We start from the raw sequence: 21858 nt of genomic DNA, 5'->3' as shown, positions 1-21858 counted from the left end.
TCATCTATGGCCGGGCTCAAGAGGCTTTTTTCAATATGAGCGCTCTTTACCAATGACAGGCCCCATTTGCTAATATACCCAGCATCACGACGCATTCGCACTTGGGCTAGCCTGGGAACTTTTACTGAAACAGCAGTTGAGTGCTGGCTGTGTCAATGCACGCTGATTGGAACCACTGCGTTCGTCAAGACGTCGTTCGACGTAGGGTGATTTGCTGGGCCTTGCATTGTCTGCAGTGCAGGCAATGTAGTGGCTTTGGCAGAAAAAAAAATATTCCTTTTTCGCCCCATGGCGACGTCACGTGAAGCTGATTATGAAAAGGTGACCTGACGACACGATCACTTCGGTAAAACACGTTGGCGGGCTAGTTGGTTAGAATCCGTGATAGAGTGTATAAGCGCGACAGAACGAGGACGTAGAAAGAAATAGATACGCAGAGACAGCGCTTATGCCATCACTTCGATGACGACAGTAGACGTCGATCGTCAGTGTGACGGAATGAACGAACAGAGGACGGAAAGAAGCAACTGTTTGGAGCACTTAATTGATGTCGCCGTGAAAAATGCTAATGATAAAGATATGAGGATGACAAGTGCGACTGACGCCACGAGAACGGCTGCCGCTAGGAAACGGACGGTTTCCTGATTGCAGGCGACTCGCCATGGTTCATATATTTCTAGACTGCAGTTCAAAACCTTTCACCGCAAATGTCTGCTTATCACATGACGCGATGTTTTTTTAGATTCACAGTTTCTGTTTTCTTTCTTTGCCGTGATAGGCATAGGTAAGAAGGAAACCAACGGCTGAAGAAGCGTTTTTTTTTTTTTTTTTTCTCTCGTCTCGTTGAGAAAGGATCATAGTCTCACGGCTCATGCAAGCTCGCAATATCGCTCAGGCGAACGAAAAAAAAATTACGCTTCATCAGCGTTTGCAAAGGTGCGGCGAGATTTCTACTCAAGCTTTCCATGCTAAGAGGCACGACCACAACCGCGCCGCTCCTCCCGCCGTACATCGCTCATTGTTCGATCATTCGAGAGAATGTCAGCGGTGCAACCGCAATCCCCACCGTTTCGCAACCATCCATCGACAGCTTGAGCAGTACGAGACAGGGGAGTGTTAAGCACCTCCCTACCCCCCCTCCCTTTCGTTAATGCGTGCATAATTAACGACCCCTGATGTGAACCAGCGTGCCAACGCGCTCGGCAACCGCGCTGATCTCGTCGTGAATGCACGCGCGCGAACGCACGTTGCGTGAACCGCATAAACCGCGCATTTCGTTCGCCCCGCCATCTGTCGGCCGCAACGAGCTACGCACGCCACCACGCAACGCGCACCTACCTACGTACAGTATAGCTCCTCCCTCGCGGTTAGTCGCACTGCGGGTAAGCTCGGCACTCGAGCTTGTGGGCGCGAAAAAAAAAAAAAAGGAACGTGTTAGAACGGGTGGGGGTGTCTGTTTAATGCGCGTGATCCACTGTAATGGCCGACGCTGCCACCTTCCGGTCTGGCAGGCAGGTAATAGCGCTGACCACGTCAGCGGCTCGACCAGTGGGTTTCCCAGCCACACCGGTCTGCTGCCGTACCATCTTTTCTCTTTCCTTCTTTCTTTCTTTCTTTCTTTCGTTTAGCTTTACGCTATTGCAAATCGCTGAATAGGAGAGAGCCCATTACACTGTGCGCTTCGCGGTCCCTCCAGTTGGCTGCTGCAGTCGAGCGTTTCACGCTAATCGCCCACGGCGTGCTGTGCTGTTGGCTGTGCGCGAACTCCAAGGAGGCGAAGTGTCGTACGGCATGCGGCCTTTGCCCTCCGGCGTTTCGGGGGAACAGCGAACCGGCAGGCTATAGGGATCGTTTTTAGGGTGCAGCGACATACAGGACAGGAGAGTGTGAGTAAGAAGAGAGAAAGGAAAACATGGCGAGGTTGACTGGAGAATATCTCCAGTTGGGTGCCCCGTACTGGGGGAATGAGGAATGGCTAGAAAAGATTAGAGTAAATTAAAAAGGAAAATAATGAAACAAGAAAATCGTTAAGGCTGTTTGTGCTAGAGCTATCACGCATGCAGTCTGTCGAAACTCTATACATATTATATATATATATATATATATATATATATATATATATATATATATATATATATATATATATATATATATATATACACATATTGGTCAAAGCGCGAAAGCTACAGCGCCTTCATTGCGCATTATTCTGCTCGTGCAGGTCGCGCACTTTCACTCGCGCGGACCTTGTCCTCTTGATTTCATCTTTCTGCATGACTTGCGGGGAAAAAATTTGCAGAGTGAAGGCTGCGATCGTTTCCTCCAGTACATCAGCTGGTGTATAGGCAGCACTTCGCCATAACGATGTGCGTTTTAAACGCGAGATACAAAGGTGTCCCTTTCTTTCTTTTGGAAAAATGCTTTGGGCATACATTTCAGACAGCCGAGGACGTGAGTGCTCGTCAAATTGGGCGCCAAACGGATTTATGCGGCCTTTTTGCTGGAACTTCAGGTCGGAATATTAGCTGTAGTATCCTTAATTTTCTTTGAGTAATAGATAAACCATTTACATTTTTACCTCTTAAACAAATTGCAATCAAATGAACACCGTTCAAAAAAAGAAAAATGTTGCGGATCCCATGCAATGTGTGCGCATCGGTATTATGCGAAGCATTTTGCATGTATAGCTGGCTATCCAGCCGCGTTTGGAGTTCTTCGAAGAGTTACTAGATGGACGAAAGTGCGCCGGCGCTGAAGGGAGTGCAGTATAACACATCTCGAATCGCTGTAGCTGCCAGGAGGCATTAGAGTGTTTTAGTTGAGCGTCTTTACGGTACGCTCCGCTCCGAGCTGCCCCGCTAAGCCACAGCGGAGCGGCGGGCGATTTTCACGTTTTAGTTATACGTTTAGCGTAGCGGAGCGGACCTTTCGAAGTCGCAGCGTCCCCTGGCTAAATGCAGGGTAATGAAAGAAAATAAAAACACTTCATGATCACTCTTATACAGTAAAACGTATATATGTATATATATAACTTATTTCTCCATGAAGTATCTAGACGTGCGCTTGTAATGCGTTACCGGTCCATTTTATCCAATGGAAAATAAAGCGCCGTCTTGGGGAACGCCACGTGTTAGCCAGCGCGCTTGCTTTCTGCATCCAATCCAATCCGTTCTGACGCCAACGGTAGCCAAAGTGCTGCGCGGCACGCTCCGCTCAGGCAGGTTCTAAGCGGACCGTGTTCCTCGCTCCGCTATCCCGCTGACGGCTAAGCGGACGGCGCATGCGCATTCGCGCTTCCGCTCCGCTTAACTGCTTAGCGGAGCGTAAACACGCTCAACTAAAACACTCTATTAATGGGTGAAACTCAGACGGTCCCGCTCTTAATGCAAGGGAAAGTGAGTGGCAAGGCCGTGGCCACCCGGTGTTAAGAACGTCCCAGCTGAGGTGCAAGTTTTGCCAGCCAGTTGCGACAGCGACGCCAACTTTCTTGGAACGCCACCGTTACGCTCTAGCCTCGTCGCCGTTGTGACTGAATGCGTTCGGCGGACCAACTATTGTTACCGAACCCACCAACGCCGGCCTGTTCTGCTATGAGCGGGGAGTTGCCGCGGGAACGTCAACGAAGGCCCCTTCCCACTCGCCGTCCAAGACGCAAGACAATGGGCACCCGGCCGCGCTGCGGGGGTCAGCTCGGGGAATAAAAGGCACCTTTCCTGACACAAGCCCCGAGTTCTACGAAGTCCGTCTGACGTCGGCTCCGTACCGTGAACCTCGCGCAAGGAAGTGTGTGTGTGAGTGTGTGTGTGTAAACCGTCCCGCAGAGAGGCGACTTGTTTACGATGACTGGACGAGCGTTTCCGTCACCTTGGGATCGAGCGGGGACCGAGTGTTTATAAACCGCTGTTGTGCGGATGCTCAGGGCACCCTTCTCAAGCAGCCATGTTAGACTGATGTACTTTTTTCTCGCAGTCATGCTAGACTGATGAACTGCATGTAGATACTGTAAATAAACCCATATTCCTCGTTCTCGATGAGAAGCAGTCCTTCCCTCATCAACGTCCTCAGCGTGGATAAGTTGGACGACGGCATGGGCCAGCTACCTTCTAATTCATGCCCGACTCCAATCTTGACAACTGGTCACGAATGGCGGGATTGAGCCCCCAATCCTAACACCGGTAACTGAAAATGCAACTATAAGCGGACGCGGAGAACACTCAATGTGGCCAGGTCAAGCAAGCAAACGTAGTCATATCCGGCAACGTCTACCGTCTACTTCGAAATGTTACTTGTGGTACTTTTATTGGAACTTTGCACGTTCTTATCATCGGCTCAGAAGGCAGTGAAAGCACTTTTGTGCTTTCTGAGAACGTCTGGTTTGCACGAGCGCCTTTGACTCAATGACTGTCTGTGCACGTCTCTATACCCTCTCTCTCTCCCCCTTCTCTTTCTTCCCCTTCTCCCTTCCCCGAGCGTAGGGTAGCCAACCAGACTCTTGACTGGTTAACATCCCTGCCTTCCTTGTATCCCTCTCTCTCTCTCTCTTGCACGATCTTGGCTCAATTATAGATAATTTTATACTTATTTGGTTGTTTGATTTACGGACAGAAAGAAAGAAAGAAAGAAAGAAAGAAAGAAAGAAAGAAAGAAAGAAAGAAAGGAAGAAAGAAATGGAAGAAAGAAAGAAAGAACTCACGTATGTTGAGCACGGGTCCGAACACGCTGGTGTCGGCGACCGTGGAGCAGTTCCACCGGCGGTGCCTGAACTGGTGCTGGCACTCGCCGATGCCCATCCGTGCGCCACGGCCCACGTGGGGCATGTGGTCCTCGTACAGGTGGCACAACTTGGTCTGGCCTCGGGAGAGACCCAGCTGCAGTTGGCCGCACAGCAGATGCGCTCCGAGCACGTACATCTGCGGGTTCTGCAGCACGTCGATTCCTTGCAGACCCATGTTGCTGCACGAAAGAGGGACGAGGAACACGCTTCCGTTAGTCGGCGGGCATGCTATTATTACAAAGGGAGGAACGAGACCTGCCAGGCCATGTGGCGCTATCACGCTACACCGGGTGACAGTGGGGACGCACGAAAACGCACGCACATCAAGCACAAGTACACATGCAGGAACAGGTATATATAGACACCTGTTCTGCACCTCTGCTAGACACTCTGTAGCCGAGGACGGTGTCTCGGTTTAATGCAAAGATTGACTTCGTTGCACGCCAAGCACAATTACTACGCTCCTCCGAGGTCCACGTACAGGTTGTAACTCAACAGAACTACGACGTAAACTTTAAGTGTATTTAGTAGTAACACTTTATCATTGCCTAACTTCGCTGTTTTTCCCCTATATTCTTGCTCTTACTCAGAGTGACACTTGAAGCCACAATGCGCGCGCGTACGCATGCGTAAAACGAAATTCAAGCCATCGCACGCATTGCAATGTCGTGAACGCGTCACTTACAGATGGTACAAGAAGCAAACGAGCGACTTTTAGCCGCATGCGGTATGATTGCGTACGGTCACGCGTCTCAGTGTCAACCGGCATTTGAGAGTCGCATCTCTGGTCGGTCATGTACGAATGGGCCACTATTGCCGCTCCGCATCGCATCAGAGAGCACGCTGAAACTGAAAACTCCGCGACATGGCACTCGAACAGTATGACCCATCTGATTTAGAGGAGGCCCCGATTCCGGTGAGCCGCCTTGCACCATTCCAGTGGAGCAGTCAGTGTGGAAGTTGCCCTCTCTGCCGCAGCGGGCAGCCAACCACTGAAGCACGATGTTAAGGTATAATATGCAGGCCTTTGCTACGTAGTCAGTCGACATATCAAACAAGCTGGCGTTTTGTTTGGGGACACTTCAGGGAGTGAAGAAATTGAGCAACGTACCAAAGAGCTAACAGGTTATTATTATTATTATTATTATTATTATTGTTATTATTATTATTATTGTTATTATTATTATTATTGTTATTATTATTATTGTTGTTATTATTATTATTATTATTATTATTATTATTATTATTATTATTATTATTATTATTATTATTATTATTATTATTATTATTTGTTTTGAACACATATACACAGTTAACAGGAAAGGGAAAGCGAGGAGCAGGCTGGCAACTGCCACCGGAAGGGGCACAACGCCTGCCTACTCTTCTGAAGGGAGGTGACAGCAACACAGAAATGGAAGATAGGAAGGAAGGGAGGAAAGAGGAAAGGACAGGACAAATCTAAAGACTAAAGTAGAACAAAGTACACTACGAACGTTGTTCTGCCGAGTTTCGACTCTGCAGCCGGAATTAAAGTGACGCCGCGTCGAACAGCCTCCACAATAATTAATGACATCCATGGCTAGTTCGCTATGCGGCTAATTGTGCGCTCCACGATGAGACGCCAAGTACAGGTGCACGCAATCACGGTTTCACTGGTAGTCGGTTCACAATATACACTACAGGGTGTTTGAACCCGCCACCTCCCATCTTAGAAGGAATAAGCGTTAGAACACAGTACAGATCGAATAGGTAAAGAACACAAGCTCTGCTAAATGTTCGGAAACGTAGGCTAAGCATGCCTTGTACGGGCATCCAGAACATCCATGCACCACCAATATTCAGCTTTAACGTAGACGTTAAAGTTACGTTAAAGGCACCGTCACGACGCTTAAATTTACGGTAACTTCCAATAGTTGAACAAACTGTGCTAAAAACTCTCTCGCAAGTTCTTATGTGGTCACCTTGGTTTTGCCGATCAGAGTGAAACAAACAGTCACAGAAATACTTTTCAAGCGGTTCACAAGGTGCTCCTTTTGTCTGCCAGCTAGAGAAAACTACGCCCATTTCGGCGGCTTCGTGTAAAGTACACATATTTCACTCAGCCTACCTATGTTTTGAAATCCTCCCAATAACACCTCCACCAATAGCTGACGAACAATGCAAGCCTCAGCTTGGAGTCAACGTTTCTCAGGAGCACTCGCGTTCGCCCGCGGACGGAGACAAGACGCCTTGCCAGAACGACGGCTCCACCCTGAGGCTTCCCTCGTTCGGGCACATTTCGTAACTTCAAGCCTCCATCGCGCGAACCCTTTGTCTTTCTTTTTCTTTTTTTGGATGGCCAATTATACTTCGTGTTACAAGAAAACAGCCACGAAGGGAAGCTCAACAAGACGAAATCTCACAGGAAGTTTTGGAGAGAGAGAGATAGAGAGAGAGAGAGAGAGAGAGGAAACTTTATAAAGTGAAAGGATTTATGTGGCTGGGGCCCTTAGTCCAGGGCCCCAAAAGATATGGAGGCTTGTAGTTATCCGCAGTGCTCGAACACGGAATGTCGATGGAGCCAACCTTTTCCGGACTACATCTTCGTCAGGGCTGCGACTGCTTTACTGTTGTTTACTTGACCCAATTCCTGCCCCGACGAAGACAAATTTTCTTGTCAAGAACGTTGGCTCCAGACACATTCCTAGCTCGACCACTGGCTGACCACCGCGAAAGGAGAGACACCCTTCCACTCAACCGTGAGCACAGTGCCGTATCCGAAGGGCACGCCATGGGAGCTTTCTCATCCTGTACGTTTCGCACAAACCGAACTATATATACATTCTACAGCGTAGTCTGCGTCTGCCCCCGTCGTGCGTTCCCGCGGCGAGTGAACTCGGCTTCTTATATATACAGTCCGGGTGACCGAGTAATTACGCATTCTGGGCACACACACAGCGAGCTGCACCATGCATATCTTTACGCGCGCTCGCACGCTCTGAACTCGGACACGAGGAATCCACGCGCGGCCGCGGTGCGAGGAAGTAGATACGCGCAGAAGTCGATCGAGTGCGATGGTCGGCGCCCGAGACAAGGCGAGCTAATTAATGAGGCGAGTCGCTCGCGAGAAGAGACCCATTAAGTGCGGGCAATTACGCGCCTGGGCGCCGCTGTTGGCTCTGTGCAGGCATGTGTGAGCGCGCGAAAGAGTAGGTGACCGTGGCGGCCACCGGCAGCGCTCCATCATCACGCTCGCGCCCGTCGCAGCGACGTAAACCATACGTCCGGCGCGGCCCCTTATCGGGACCGGTCATCGCGACCGCTGCTGTTAGATAAGGAGACACGCCGTCTCTAGCTCACCGGTAAGAGCCTTCGGGCCGTGTTGACTCACTACATATGGGGGATATTTTTTTCGCCCCAATGATGGGACAGCCGTGAACGACACTGAGTCGAGGCCCGTATTCGCAGAAAGCTTTTTGCGCTGAATATTTGTGCAAGACCCTTGACTATAAATATATGAGATGCTCAGGCGGAACAATTGTCGGCTAAGCATCCCAGGCTAACCCTGCCCGCTTGATACACTACTACCACCACCACCGTATAAGAGCGAATTCCAGCCAATCCTGATGCCGAACGTATTATTTGGGAAGGCGGGGCCACTGGAAAATAGCACTTACAAATTCGACCCCGGTTTATACCGTTAATGTGTGTCCCTTTCAAGCTGTGTGTAAATGCCATGAGAGCGCATGACGAACACAAGGATTGAGATGTTTGTGTTTAGGATCTTTAAAACGTGCTTAAAATATATTCAAATTAAGATCTTAAATATGTCACATACATCTTAAGACACTGCCGATAAGACTTCAGCTGCAAATTCGAATGCTTTCGTCGATGTTCTTTAGTGAAATGACATGGATGCAGAAGGTGTAGCACTATCTCGGCCTTTGCTCTCGGTGCCAGCATGTCGTCATGCAGCAGGCTTACTTCTTCCATTGCTTCAAGACATGATTTTATGCGGCTGAATGGGTGCTTTCTACGTATGCTGGAATGAAACAGTTCATGTTCTCATGCCTAACATCCTCGTAGAGAAATTTCGAGTAGAGTCCACATTTCTGTTAACTTGACAACGCGATTTGACGAAAGGAAAATCCTTGATATCTTCTGTTGAAGTACGCTTTTAATTATCTTGAAGATGCAAGAAATACGGTGAAACTAGTCTCCATCCAGGAAGCTTAATAAAAACATGAATAGCATGTTTAAAAATACGTTATGTGCATTCATTAGCCAGAGAGAGTAGAAAGGTGGAAGGCAGGAAGGTTAACCAGATCGGAAGATCCGGTTTGCTACCCTACGATGGAGAGAGGGGAGGGGGAGGTAGAAAATTCTGAAACAAGGCGGCAGCAAATGCACCCTGCTCAAAAGAGTTTGGGGATCCCACACACTGTGGGAATCGATGTAAGCGAAGCTTTGTATGCTGTTTGCTTTGATTGATGATCATTAGCGGCCATGTTGGCGGTGAATGTGTAATTTCTTCGGCGTTTATAGTCCAATACGAGAGTGGTGAGTTGATGTTAAACGCTACCTTGCGTGCACCACTTTGTCGGCATATAGTCCACAGGACCCACAGGGAGACGTGTTTGCTTGGGGCGTTGTTGTGCGTCATTGTTCACAATCTCTGAGAGGGTTGACCATTTCCATTGCCTCACACGGCACATCACGTCGCGGCAGAAGTATTAAACTTTAACTAAATTATGGGGCTGTACGTAATTCAATTAATTATTATAATTGTATGTATACAGCGAAGATGCTCCTGCTCCGCGTGACGCTTCTTTCGGGCCTCGGGCCCGCTGTTCATCGGGCCCGCTGCTGAATTTCTTTTTTAAGCGGGAGCCATTCGGCAGGGCAGCAGCTGCACCCAGCAGCCACGGTCAGGACTGTCGACGACGGTTCGCAAAGGAAGCTTCGTCTTGAAAATCCCAAGCTTGCCTTTTTTCGTAAAACTTCGAGCCTGAACCATCGCACCTCTACATCAGTGCGATGCAACAAATTTGAAGCTGCTTATAATGTGTTATACACGGTGAGAAAAAAAAAAAAAAGCTCTTCATCGCGCCATAAAGTACCAACGCAGGGGGTGCTTTCGCATTCGGATCCCAACGAAATTTCACCTTCACGCTCTCTTTCTATCCCTCCTTCACCCTTCCCCCCGTGCAGGGTATAGCCAACCGTAACTGCCTCTGGTTAAACTCCCTGCCTTTCTGTGCATCCTTTTCTCTCTCTCTCTCCACCTTCACGCTGGCGCTGTTGAGCCGATGCTATACCTTGTCCTGATAGTTGAGAAGAACTTCTTGCTGGGCTAGTTGGTGCATTGCTTTGAAGAACCAAGTTGCGCATTCAAAAACGACAACCACAGGAAAATGCGACGGAGACGGAAAGAGCGCCATTTCCGTCTCCGTTGCCTTTACCTGCGGTTGTCTTTTTTGAATGCCCAACTTGGTTCTTCAAATCTTGTCCTGAGCATACAGACAAGCTGAATGATGTAGCCTCTGGGTAACCATACTGTGACATCTCCGACAGGTCGGATCCGGACGCTTTAAGGATGCATCAAATAAGACTGCAACTATAAGCTTACAACAACGTTTTACAACGAGCATGGCGGGATCCAATATGGCTATATGATGAAGCACAATTGCTGCAGTTAGCCTCGTTTGACTTCGCCATACTGCCTTAAATCAATATATTTGCCAGCCCTTGCGCATCTGCCAGAGAATTCCGGAACGAAGAGTCCGGTGATGCTATTTAAATAGCAATTATTAGTTTCCGAGCGTAAAATTGTAGAATACGTGTGTCGTCTTCCTCACAAAGCCGCAGAACTAGAGTGAGGGGCAACGGTCAGAGGCAGGTCACGTGCTCAAAGTATAAAGAAAAGTGGGGACATCGCTCTCCGCCGCGACCAACAAAACAGGCTGCGGCAGGGACATATGTCACGTTCCCGCGTGCACGCCGACGCAAGTTCTCGGTCGTGTGGCCACTCGTTATTTGGGAAAGAACCAAAGTAGGGGGGAGGGGGAGATGCTTTTGTAAAGCCATTCTCTAGCGAGTGCTCGTCGGAGGACGACGTGCGCTCTGGAGCAGGGGCGCCCACCCCTCTCAAGTCAAGTACTTCCCAACAGAAGTGCCTTGTTAGTGGGGGAAGAGCACTCTGTGTCGAGGGTCATTCACTACTCCGCTATATACTACACGGGGCTATCGGCATCGTTCCGCAATACCGAGCAGGCCAATCGTTGACAAAAGAGCACTTCTCTGTCTGTTTTCATTGTCATTCTAAAGATGTTCAGCGAACAACTTGATATTGCACGGGAAAAAAAAGATGGCGAGGGGGAGGGGGGGGGGGGGGCGGCCGTTGCGCTGCTAAGCACTATGTTGTGCGATCATGCAAAAATGCTTGTTTACCGCGCATTGAGTGAACGGTAAAGAATTTCAAGTGGTTGAAATTATTGCTAAGTACCCAACTACGGCGTGCCTCATAATCAGATCTGGTTTCTAATGTCGCCTGATGGTATATAATGTCGCCTGATGGTATATTGTCTTATGCAATGGCGGATCAATAAGTATTTCAGAACCCAATGTTTTTCTCGCGTGCATACTGATTCATCAATAAAGTCGTGAAAGTGAATGCGACGAACAAACGGCCAAATGATTTATCACATTTAATCAACCTTAAACACAACATGGAGACGCGACTTCCGGTAAATTATCATATCAAAACAAGTCAATCTCGCGGGCGCTAGGAATATCAACATCGTGCACGGACGCGTGTTTGCACGATCCCGCGGCGAACCCGGAAGAAGAATCTCTGCGTGGTCTTATCGCATGTCTACGCGGACTTCACTGAGCTATTCACGACGACAGTGTCAACAACGCGGAGGCACTTAATCGCCGGAGCCGCAAGAATAACTCATCGCTCTCGCAAACCGGGCGGTTTGGCCAGACCACGTCGTTCATAATGCAAAAAAACCGTGAGCGAGCGCCCTCGTGGTGTTTGTTCTCGCTCGCCAGCGTATATACGGTGGTCGCAGGAACGCGACGCGGGCCTGCATACAGTATAGCCGCCTCGGGTCCATATCTCTTGCAGTGCGCGGGCGTACACAAACACGCACACACACACGCACGCACATGCTTCGAACCAGTGACGGGAGGTTCGCGAACCTCGCGACCACCGACTCATGTATGCAAGCATCGGTCTCGGTGTAGGAACGCAGGCAGGCAAGGAGAGACTACGGCGAACAGTTCCGTCGCCGCTGCCACAAAGAAAGCCGATGGCGCGCGCCTGCGCAAACAACTTTGACGGCTTCTCATCCATCGTTTGTCGAGCCCGGCTGCGTGCGATGCCGCTCGATAGGGTCGGTGGCGGCTTCCCCTCTCAACCACTCCACTTGCACTCTTCCGAGGGACCCGCGGTCGTCGTCGGGACGTGCAACGTCGAGCACGTTTGAGGGTTGCGAAGCGCGTTCGACGCGAGGACGCCGGCATGTCGCGTCGGCAAGCCTCCGCCGCCACCGCGGAGAGCGCTGGCCGGCGGCGAGAGAACGAACGAGGGTCCTGCAGGTCTCTCTTCCCCTGCCATTCCGCGAAGTCTCGCCGAATCTCGCGCATGCCTTTGCGCGCCGACCTCGCCCCGTTGGCAAACACCGGCGAGGAATTGGCGTAGGACGTTGTACGCATGCGCGTGGTGTAGTGTGTAACCGACGACGCCATAGCTTGAGTACAGTGCCGAGTTTTGCGGGAAAGCGAGTTAAAGAATGTGGTGGTACGCAGGCTTCGGCGGAGTAGTATACGCTATAGTTGTGATGCCCAGATGCGGAATGCTGAATCGAGAGCTAAGTGTCTGTATAGGCAAGTGCTCCCGTTTTAACCCAACCGTGGAGTGACGAGGGATTGGACTTTGCGCTCTCCATAGCATGCGCGAGACGGGTAATCTGATAGTTAAGTGCCTTCTCTGCTTCTAACATAGCCGTTTTCTTAAAGGGAAGCTGAAGAGTCTGTCGAATTCAATAAGACGCTCATATACGGATGCGGGAACCTTATAAACCATGCAGGTAAAATTGTGGGGGAGATTTTTCACTTAGGAGAGACGTAATCGTCGTTTAAAATTGCGCTGTTGCTCTGCCCCCCGTCGAGCGCCGCGCGCTGCTGCTGACGCTGATGATGCGAACGGAGACCGGAAACCACGGCGTAGTGACGTCAGCACCGGTCTTCCGTTCCTTCGCAGTCTCCGCGACCGTGCCTGACCGTGCTTAATTCTGAGTGCGTGCCGTCCTAATCTGCTTCGCTCGACCCTACATTCCTTTGTTTGTGTGTATGTAGAGTGGTAGCTTAGGTGCGCATCATCAATTGAACTTGTAGGCCGATCATGCCGGCGTTCTGTGCAGCCTACAGTTGCACGAACACCAGCGGCCGCGACGATGTTCCGATGTTCCATTAGTTCCCGCAAGACAAGAAGCTTTCAGCTAAGTGGGAGGCTGCTGTGAAGCGAAATAACTTCAAGCGCTCAAGAACAACAATGCTGTGCTCTAACCACTTCCGTGACGACGATTACTACCAGAGTTTATCAATAATGTGTTCTTTGGGTTCGCCTTCGTGTTAGCACGCTGAACGGAAGGTGCATGTTTATCTCGATCCCACCCTTGACGCAGGTTTCATCGCCAAGCGCCGCGAATTTTCTATTCGCACGTGTGTTGTGAAAGAGCCTGCACGCAGCTACCATAACGCAGTACAAATGTAAAGTCTGCGTGTGTTGGGGGGGAAGCCGGCTCACGTCAGGACGTTGCGCTCCCCCTTTTCTCGTGCACATAGAGAAACCGACCATCTCACGTAGCCGACGGAATTCGCCGGTTACGAATAGCGTGCGGATGGCGCGCTGATGAAGGCGCTACACGTGCTACAACAGCCGGTAAACTTTTCCCGCGTTTAAACCGTCTGTGTAGATTGCCGACAGCTTTGGGGCAGTGCACGAATGCCGAAGATCGCATCATCGCTTACGTATGTTCTATGAGGAGGCATACAGGAACATAACACTGCAGTTGTTTGCCAGGAAATGTACTCACTGGATCGCTGAGTGCGGCTTAGCAAAAAACGTACTCGCCAGAGAACATTTCCAACACAAGGAGAGGCCAACACTTCGCCTTTGTTCGCGTGGAAAGCTATACTTGCACCAGCAGTTTTTGCTTCTTGGAGTGGCCGGCTCTTCGCAATCGGCTCGTACATGTAGGGAGTAAAGTATAAACCCCATACAAGCGATCTTGCACGTGACAGCGACAAGCGAGGCGATAGCTGTCGCATTCACTCGTCGCCTACAAGCCGAACTCCACGCGAGCTACGGCTTTGAGCGACGACTTCCCGGTATGAGGGCAGCAATATACGCGCCTACACTAGCGTGACGCGTGCTTTACCTACTTAAGTTGATATATTTTACTGTAAAAAGAAGCATAAAATATTTCTGAAGGTCTTGCACTAGGTTCTTATTCTTGCACGTGTAAAATTGCATAGCTTGCTCGTTCCGTGCGACAAACAGTAGTATTTGAGTTATGTACATCCAGTTCCGACTTCGCACTATTGGCTAGTCACTCATAGCACTTCCGGGCGACCAGCGACGAGTTCTAGGTTTCTAGAAGCGAGCGATCCAGCGACAACACCGAGCGATCTATTCAAGCGACGGACTGTTTTGTCGCTTGAAACCGTCGCCCGTCGCCGTCACGCTCAAAATCGCTCTCGTGGGTTTTCGACTTCACGCCGAACTCCTCAGAGGAACGCAAGCTCACGAAATTTTCCATGACCGTCTCAGTAAAACAGCACCAAACTACCTTGCACCGTGCTTCATGTGTAGCGGCAGCAGTCGACCAGGACGAACACCATTGTTGACGTCACGAGGCGCCCGACCAATCACAGGCGGAAACGAGGCGCGCGAGCTGCCCCGAGTCTGCTGCTGCACTTTTCGTCGAAATAAAATCTGTTTGCGCTTTGTTTCGCTCAATTTAGATGCGATATTCGAATTCAGAGGGTTGAAAAGCATGGCGTACGGCTCTTCACTCACTTATTCTGGAAAAGCTTTCAGCTTCCCTTTAAGCGTGCCGTTAAACGTGTTGAAATCTCCACGATAAGCGACTCCTCCACGAGATCGACTTCCATGTCGGAGTGATCAAATGCTATAGTCGACGACGAACCGTCGCGAGTGTCCTTTTCGGCACCGCGTTCTTATAGAGACGTTAACCCGCGCCGCGGGTAAAGCCCCTGGTTAACGTCGCTGTAAAATTGTGGCGTCGAAAGAGGCGCTCGGTTAAAACTCAGTTAAAGACTTGTCTTTTGGAACGTGGCTGGCCACGGTTAAACACAGTCCCTCCTGGAGAACAGACTTTTATGGTGAATCTGCACGCTTACGTGTGCCTTAGGCGTGACGAATTAATCAATACTATCGCTCAGCGTTTACCCAGCGTATGATTAATGGTTGCATGTTAGAAGTATCCTTCAATACTTGTGTATATATTGTGCCCGGAGCCCTCGTGTTGCTTTGGTCACCATCGCGTAAAGTCGGCCTTTGTGAAAAACTGCTTTTCTGTTACACAGGCCCATATCGCGTGATACGCAAAGGGACCGATGTCACCTATGAAATCGTTCTAGCCACGCCCACGACGTCCTCCGCTGTGACAACCAGTGACATTGTCCACGTTGCCCGACTCAAGCCCTACAACTCTCCATGCCCCTTGGATATTTAACAGCACCGTGACGGTGCTTTTGCCGCCGGGGGGTAATATTACGATATGATTCCGCGAGACACGAGCCGCCGCGAGAACGACGAAGAAGTTGGTCGGGGCCCTCGGCACGAGCGAGTGTCAGCCTGGCTGCCTGGCTCCAGTGTAAATAGCGTGTAAATAGTGTTGGAATCGCACCGCTGGCACGAGTTGTTGGGGTCTCGGTGCTGACGCCCGTTATTGCCAATGGGTCGCAAGCCCCAAGGGTAGCGTTGGCCTGGCGGCCTGGGGCACTGGAAGCATCCGAAGGTCCCGGCAAAGCATGAGAAGACTGGTAACAGAACAACTTGTTTATTCTAACATAGCAAAAGAGCGGCCGGTCAGTTCGACCGAAGTGGAGAGACGGGAGAGCACGTAACTCAACAGCACAAATCGGAGCCTCTCCTCTGGCGTCCGGGGGCAGCTGCTCTTATACCCTCGGCGTCGCGGTCCAAAAGGGAAGGAGGGAAGGTCACGGGATGAAGGTCACGGGACGGCGCAGCAGGAGCCCACGACGGCGCGAGCGGTTGAGCCGAGAGACCTGCTGAACCGAGTGTAGTGACGCATCGCCAACCGCCCACACGACGGCGCGAACGGTTGAGCCGAGAGACCTCCAGGCTCCTCATTCGGGGAACTCCGCTCCCCGGCTGCCGCGCTTTGACAAGCGAGGGCACACACACACACACGCACACACGAAGACACGTGGCACTGAAACACGCCTGGACACGCTTGGCGGGTAGGCGTCGCGGCGGCGTCGGACGGGCCAAAATGTCCGCCGCTTTGAACAAAGCCCCGGCGTCCGTTGCATCCGCGCCGGCATTACCGCGCGTTGTAGGCGAAACGTAACAATAGCATCTCTCGTCTGTGTCTTTCCACACGTAACAATATCTTTCCCTTTTTTTGTGTGTGATGTCTTCAGATTGCCTCTACAAACATACCTCACGTGGTTGTGTGCTGTGCGGTACAGATTCTACGAGCCCACTTTTTCTAAATGGAGGCAATGTACAATAGGAAAAGAGCGAAAGCAACCAAAAATGCGCAGTGGCGGCTCTCGTACAGCTGTTTCTTCGCATTTGCATGTTCTACATCCAGGGACGGGCTGCATAATTTCTCTTTAGACTCTTTCGGCTCTGTTTCTCTGGCAGTAAACCGCCGTCGTCTGCTCCTAAACCATGCGTCAACATGAGTTGCAAGTCCCATCCTTCAACAGCTTTGTTCCCACAGAATGTTCCTTGGCCTTATAAACAAATATAGCCAAAAAAATAAAGGAAAGTCGTCTCGCATCACATATACAGCCGGCTTTTCTTGTCGTTTTCTTCGTCTTCGGTATACGACCGACCGGTTTCAACTCTATGGCACGTTGCCTCCCGTGAGTAAGTCATCTGGGTCTCCCAGTTCCTTCACACGTGTTTCGCCCGTCTCTTCGTCTACCGCTGCCGCTCAGGTTTATAGGTTTTCAACAGGTATTGTGAAGCTCCAAAGAAGCAGACGGCCGAACGTTTCCGAGAGGTGCGAATTTACGGCGTGTTCGTGTTCGCGCAACGGCACCGACAGAAGTAGTCCAACCTCACCTTCCCCCACCCCCGATGTGCGTGAGTCAGGAGGGAGGCTCCAACGCGGGCGGTGACAAGATGAACGACCGGACACAAAGATGTTGTTCACCGCCACGCACACCTATAGTGTCCCAAAGAAGCGCCGCGTGCGACCGATAAATTAGGGTTTCTCTCTCTCTCTCTCTCTCTCATGCAGACACAACTACGGAGAGTGGCTCAGCAGCGTTTAAGCTGGAGCTGGCTTCAGCCAATCGGCAGCCGATGTTCACAAGGCTACTCGCACGTAACCGCGGCGCATGAGACAGGCGTGCTCCCTCACAAAAATTATTTGGGCAGTCTGTAAATTGTAGTGTGTTAAGTTGTCTACAAATTGATGTCTACAAGTTTGCCTATCGACAGCTTCCGGAGTTGTGATCTTGCGCTTTTCATCAGTTTGTGCATATATACGGCACCGTTCATAATCCAATGGAACACAGCAGACAAAAGAAAATGCATTTATTAAATACTTTTGTCTTAAACAGCAGTAAAACCTTGTTATAACGAATTCGAAGGGGGAGCCACAATTACTTCGTTATATCAATTACTTCTTTATATCAATTATTGTTTGTACTGCATTATTAACCTCTATTTCTGATTTCTAGGAGAATTTCACTTCGTTACGTTTATTAGTTCGTTATGTCCCGTTTCGTTATAACGAGGCTTGACAGATTATATGTAGTTTTCATAGCCTTAAGGACGAGTCTATAGGGAGGCAAATCAGTCTGAGAGAGAAAAGGAAGATAGAAGGCGGGGTAGTTAACCAGAAAAGCATCAGGTACGTTATCCTATACGCTGGGGGAGGAGAATATAAAGATTAGAGGAGCATGTAGACAATCAATGCACTGTCAAAACCTCTTTTTGTGCGGGCGTGCCAGTTACTACATCGGATGCAATTCTTAGAAAGTGTTTCTCAGCCTCCAACCATCATCACCATAAACGAGTTATTGCCGTTAATGGTGGATCCACACGACGGACGAAATCCGTCTTTTTCGCGACGGACTGCGCATCACGTGACTACGCGTCACGGATTTGTGCCGTCCGCGCGTCGTCCGCGACCCCCACGGACGGAAAATGCCGAGCTATTTTTCGCATCCGGATTTTGGGGGTCGAATGCTGCGGATTTAGCCTAGCATGCTCTACAGTCTGGCAACGAACGCGGCTGTGGGATCTTTCTGAAACAGCTTTATCGCTGCTGACACCATTCGTGTCCAATTCGGACAAAACAACAGCCATTGCGGCCAGCCGTCGTTTCCTTTCGATCTCCATTTTTATTCAGAGTGAAAACACCTATGACAAAGTCTTTGTTACACCGATGGCGCCATCTAGAGTGACTAAAAACAAGCAATTATATTAACTTACGGCCACTGAGATCCGCCCGGGCTGCCGCAACATCTTTGAGGCCATGTTCAGCCAATACAGCCACTCTAAGCCTACACGCCGAGAATCTGAGTATCGCTTTCGGAAACGGTGTCCACTCATCACGAATACATTGCTGTCGAAGCTCCTGGACACAAATTTAAACCAAATACAATCCTCAGTTTGAAAGTTACGGGCCACACAGTGTACGACGACGACTTGACAGGTTCGAGGCGGACGGCAGTCGCTTCGGGCGTAGCCGCCATCTTTATTTTTCCGGCGCGGTCGTCTACTCAGTCCGTACGTCGTCTGGATGCGCTTCGCAGCCGGACGGGCGGCGGCATAAGCGTCCGCGGCACAGATTTGCGCGGAGCCGTCCGTCGTGTGGATCCACCATAAACCACCAAGATTACTTGACTGATAACTTTGTTGTTGTTGTTGTTGTTGTTTGACAGTCTGCCCAATATACTGCCGGAACCAAACGTGCAGCCCGAAACACTCAGCCTAGGCGGGCTGGCCAATTACAGCACCGTCGTCATTCGGTTTTGGGAACTACGCTCCCACATAACTGGCCGACTGTGGTCGTAGCTTTCAAACCACTGCACGACTTCATTGAGAAAGTATTAGGTATGCCTTACATCCGCACTTCTCGTCGTCCAGTATTCGATCTGCTTTTTTTTTTATTACTATTTTTTTTTCCCTTCTGGAGCGCACCTCTTCAGCCACGGATTCGTCGCATTCACGGCTCCCGCTGAGGTATAGAAAAAAGAGAAAAGGGCAGTCTGGCCAATATATAGAGACGTCCCTTGGCTTGTCCTATACGTGAACCGGCACTGTCGTGCAGTAGAAGAAGCAACCACAGCAGCCAAGCGAGAAGCAGCAGCAGCAACAAAAGCACCACCGGGGCATAGAAAGAGAGCGACACGACGCTCTCTTACATCCTCCCTAAGTCAGCCAACTATAGAGCCCCGCGACTGTGTATGAGAAAGAAAAAAAAGTAGATACGTCGTTTATGGGACGGCCGCAGAAGTAGACGGGAAGGCACAAAAGGGACGCCCCAAGAGCCCGCTCTTGCAAGCGACGACAACGAGGACGACGACGGGCCATTGTGGCAACAAGTTTCTGAAAATCATGACTCCCCTCAATGGAAGTGCCGACGAGGAAGGGAGCCCCTGGTTACGGCCCGTCTCGGCGGGAGACTCCCTTTCCACACCTCCTTCTGAGCCGCTTTCGATGCCGATACTGCTTTCGTAGGCTCTAGACAAGCGGGGTGAGCCTCCGGAACTGATCATCTCTCTTTCTTTTTCTTTAGAGAGAAGCGCTTCGCCGGTGCTGCTGAAGCCAGCGCCTAGCGTAAAAAGAAGCAACTGTGCCGAGTGAAGGGAGGGAAGGGGAAGCAAGGTTCGGTGCAGTGCAGCTGATGACTGTACGTGCAGTCATCCACGAAAGTCTATACGGCACAGGAATTCCAGGACAAGGTTGAACGTTCTGGGAATTTGGAAGCCATACGACGCTTCCAGTTTATTAAATGGCTGTCTAGGCTGCAACAGTGAAACGCATATGAAACGCATATCTCGCTGGAATTCATGTTTTTTTTCTTTTTTTTGAAATTTGCGCGTTCCGTAATCTTATGTGACCGACCACCGTGCGTGATGTGTAGGCTTTCGCTACTGGGGCACTCCTAGAAGCGGGAATCGTTTCTCAAAGCACTAGCGTTATTTAGCGGTCTTTGACCGTGAATATTTCTCATGTAATCCGAATGTTCGCTGCGTCGAACTGAGCTGCAGAATCACTCAACGGCGCTGGTGAGTTCGTGTTATTTGAAACTACAACTACTACAGAGAACGCGTTCCGTTCCTCCTCGCATTGTACGCCCATGTAAGACGTGCGCGTATGGATTCATTGTCCAAACGATTCATTGTCTCTTGGCTTCTCAGTGTGGGAGCGGTACCGCGCCACTTCGGCCAGAGAGGCTCTGTCCTACCCTGCTCCTATAAGAGAGTTTTAGATTAGGGGATGCCAGCAGCTTGCGTTCCCTAATCTAAAACTCTCTATTATGTTCCGCGGAGTCACATGCATGAAACTGATAGCGAGCACGCTTTCCCGGTACCGAGGATCCCATAGGGTTCAACTTTGCCGTCTCAGTATCTCCCTGCCTCTCTCCTACGCGCCTGGGCAACAAGGGGACTACCATGTTGAAGATAGGTAGCTAGCGCCTCTTCGCTCGAATGCCGGCTATGCTAAGGTAGGACATCACATCGGTTATTTCATCAACCACTTCACAGCCCTTCGCAATCAACGATGTCTGCTCTTCGGTGCGCTGCATCGGAATGGTTAGAGCTGCTTAATTGTATCCGAGCTTATCTTTCACTTGGTTTACAGGGTACGAAGGCGGTCAGCGCCACGTCTACTCGTTATGCTTTTCAAAGCGCGGTAACGCGGATTAGTGCGTTTGCTGGATTGAAAAATGCGGGCAGGACGAATGACATCGCCACCACTCCCGTTCTTGGTTGTTTCCAATCCGAACGGCGCGGTGGGGCCCTTTTCCCGCCACTGCACGCTACTACGTGACGACGATTAGGGGTATATCCCAGCGGGCGTCCGCGGCTTGCTGCGCGGCTCGCAGGGATTCCTCTCGCGTCGTCTCCCGGAGCTGGTGAACCAGCGAGCTTCGCGCGCACTTTGCACGACGGTCCATTGTCGCTCGTGATCGCAAGCAGCCGTGGGAGGACAAGCTGGCATGGGGGGGTTGGGGGGGGGGAGGGGAGGTCTGCTGCATTCTGGTGGGTGTTCACGGTTCAGAGGTCACCAGCTGCGGTTAGCCCGAGAACATGCGAAAGAATGGAAGACAGCGGGAAAGAAGACCTAATTCGACGGGGGCCGATCGGCGGTGCGCTTCTTTTATGCCTACGCAGTCGAGGGTGACCAGGGGCCTCAACTCGAGCGCGATGCACGACGCGTCTCCACTCCCCCCCCCCTCCCCCCTCCATCCCCTCAACGCTCTTCCCCATCCCCCTTCTACCTCCTCTGCCCTGACGGCCGCTTTCCGCCGGCGGGAGGGATATCGGTCGGTGCCTGAATATCGGTCCCTCCCACCGAGAGTCGTGTCTTCTCTCACGCGCCCGCAGCGCTTGGCTGGCAGAATAAGGAAATAGCCGCGGCGCTGTTGGCTACCTCGTAACGCAGGATGAGAAACAAAGGCACACGAACTCGGGAAAGAAACACGCGCGTTATACCATAGGTGCGGGCAGCCGGTCGGTCTTTACACGTGAGGTCGGCACCTTCAGAAGAAGTCGATGGCCGCATTTACATGCTCTGGAGGGCCCTTGCATTGCAGGGGAAAAAAAAGAAGACGAAAAATAAACGAACTGGT

At 50.7% G+C, this 21858-nt stretch overlaps 1 protein-coding gene across 1 annotated transcript in view; it reads right to left on the bottom strand.

Moving 5' to 3' along the window:
• The window catches only part of LOC126522793 (protein Wnt-5b-like), a 90443-nt gene that overhangs the window by 34292 nt on the left and 34293 nt on the right, over nucleotides 1–21858 (bottom strand). Inside the window, exon 3 of the mRNA XM_050171605.2 lies at nucleotides 4694–4953. Within this exon, the coding sequence (XP_050027562.1) occupies nucleotides 4694–4953 (260 nt within the window). The remainder of the gene's footprint in view (nucleotides 1–4693; nucleotides 4954–21858) is intronic.

This window comes from Dermacentor andersoni, chromosome 6, assembly GCF_023375885.2.
Source record: "Dermacentor andersoni chromosome 6, qqDerAnde1_hic_scaffold, whole genome shotgun sequence".
Lineage (NCBI taxonomy): Eukaryota > Metazoa > Arthropoda > Arachnida > Ixodida > Ixodidae > Dermacentor > Dermacentor andersoni.
The sequence above is the reverse complement of the archived record's forward strand: the minus strand, read 5'-3'. Positions and strand labels throughout refer to the sequence as shown.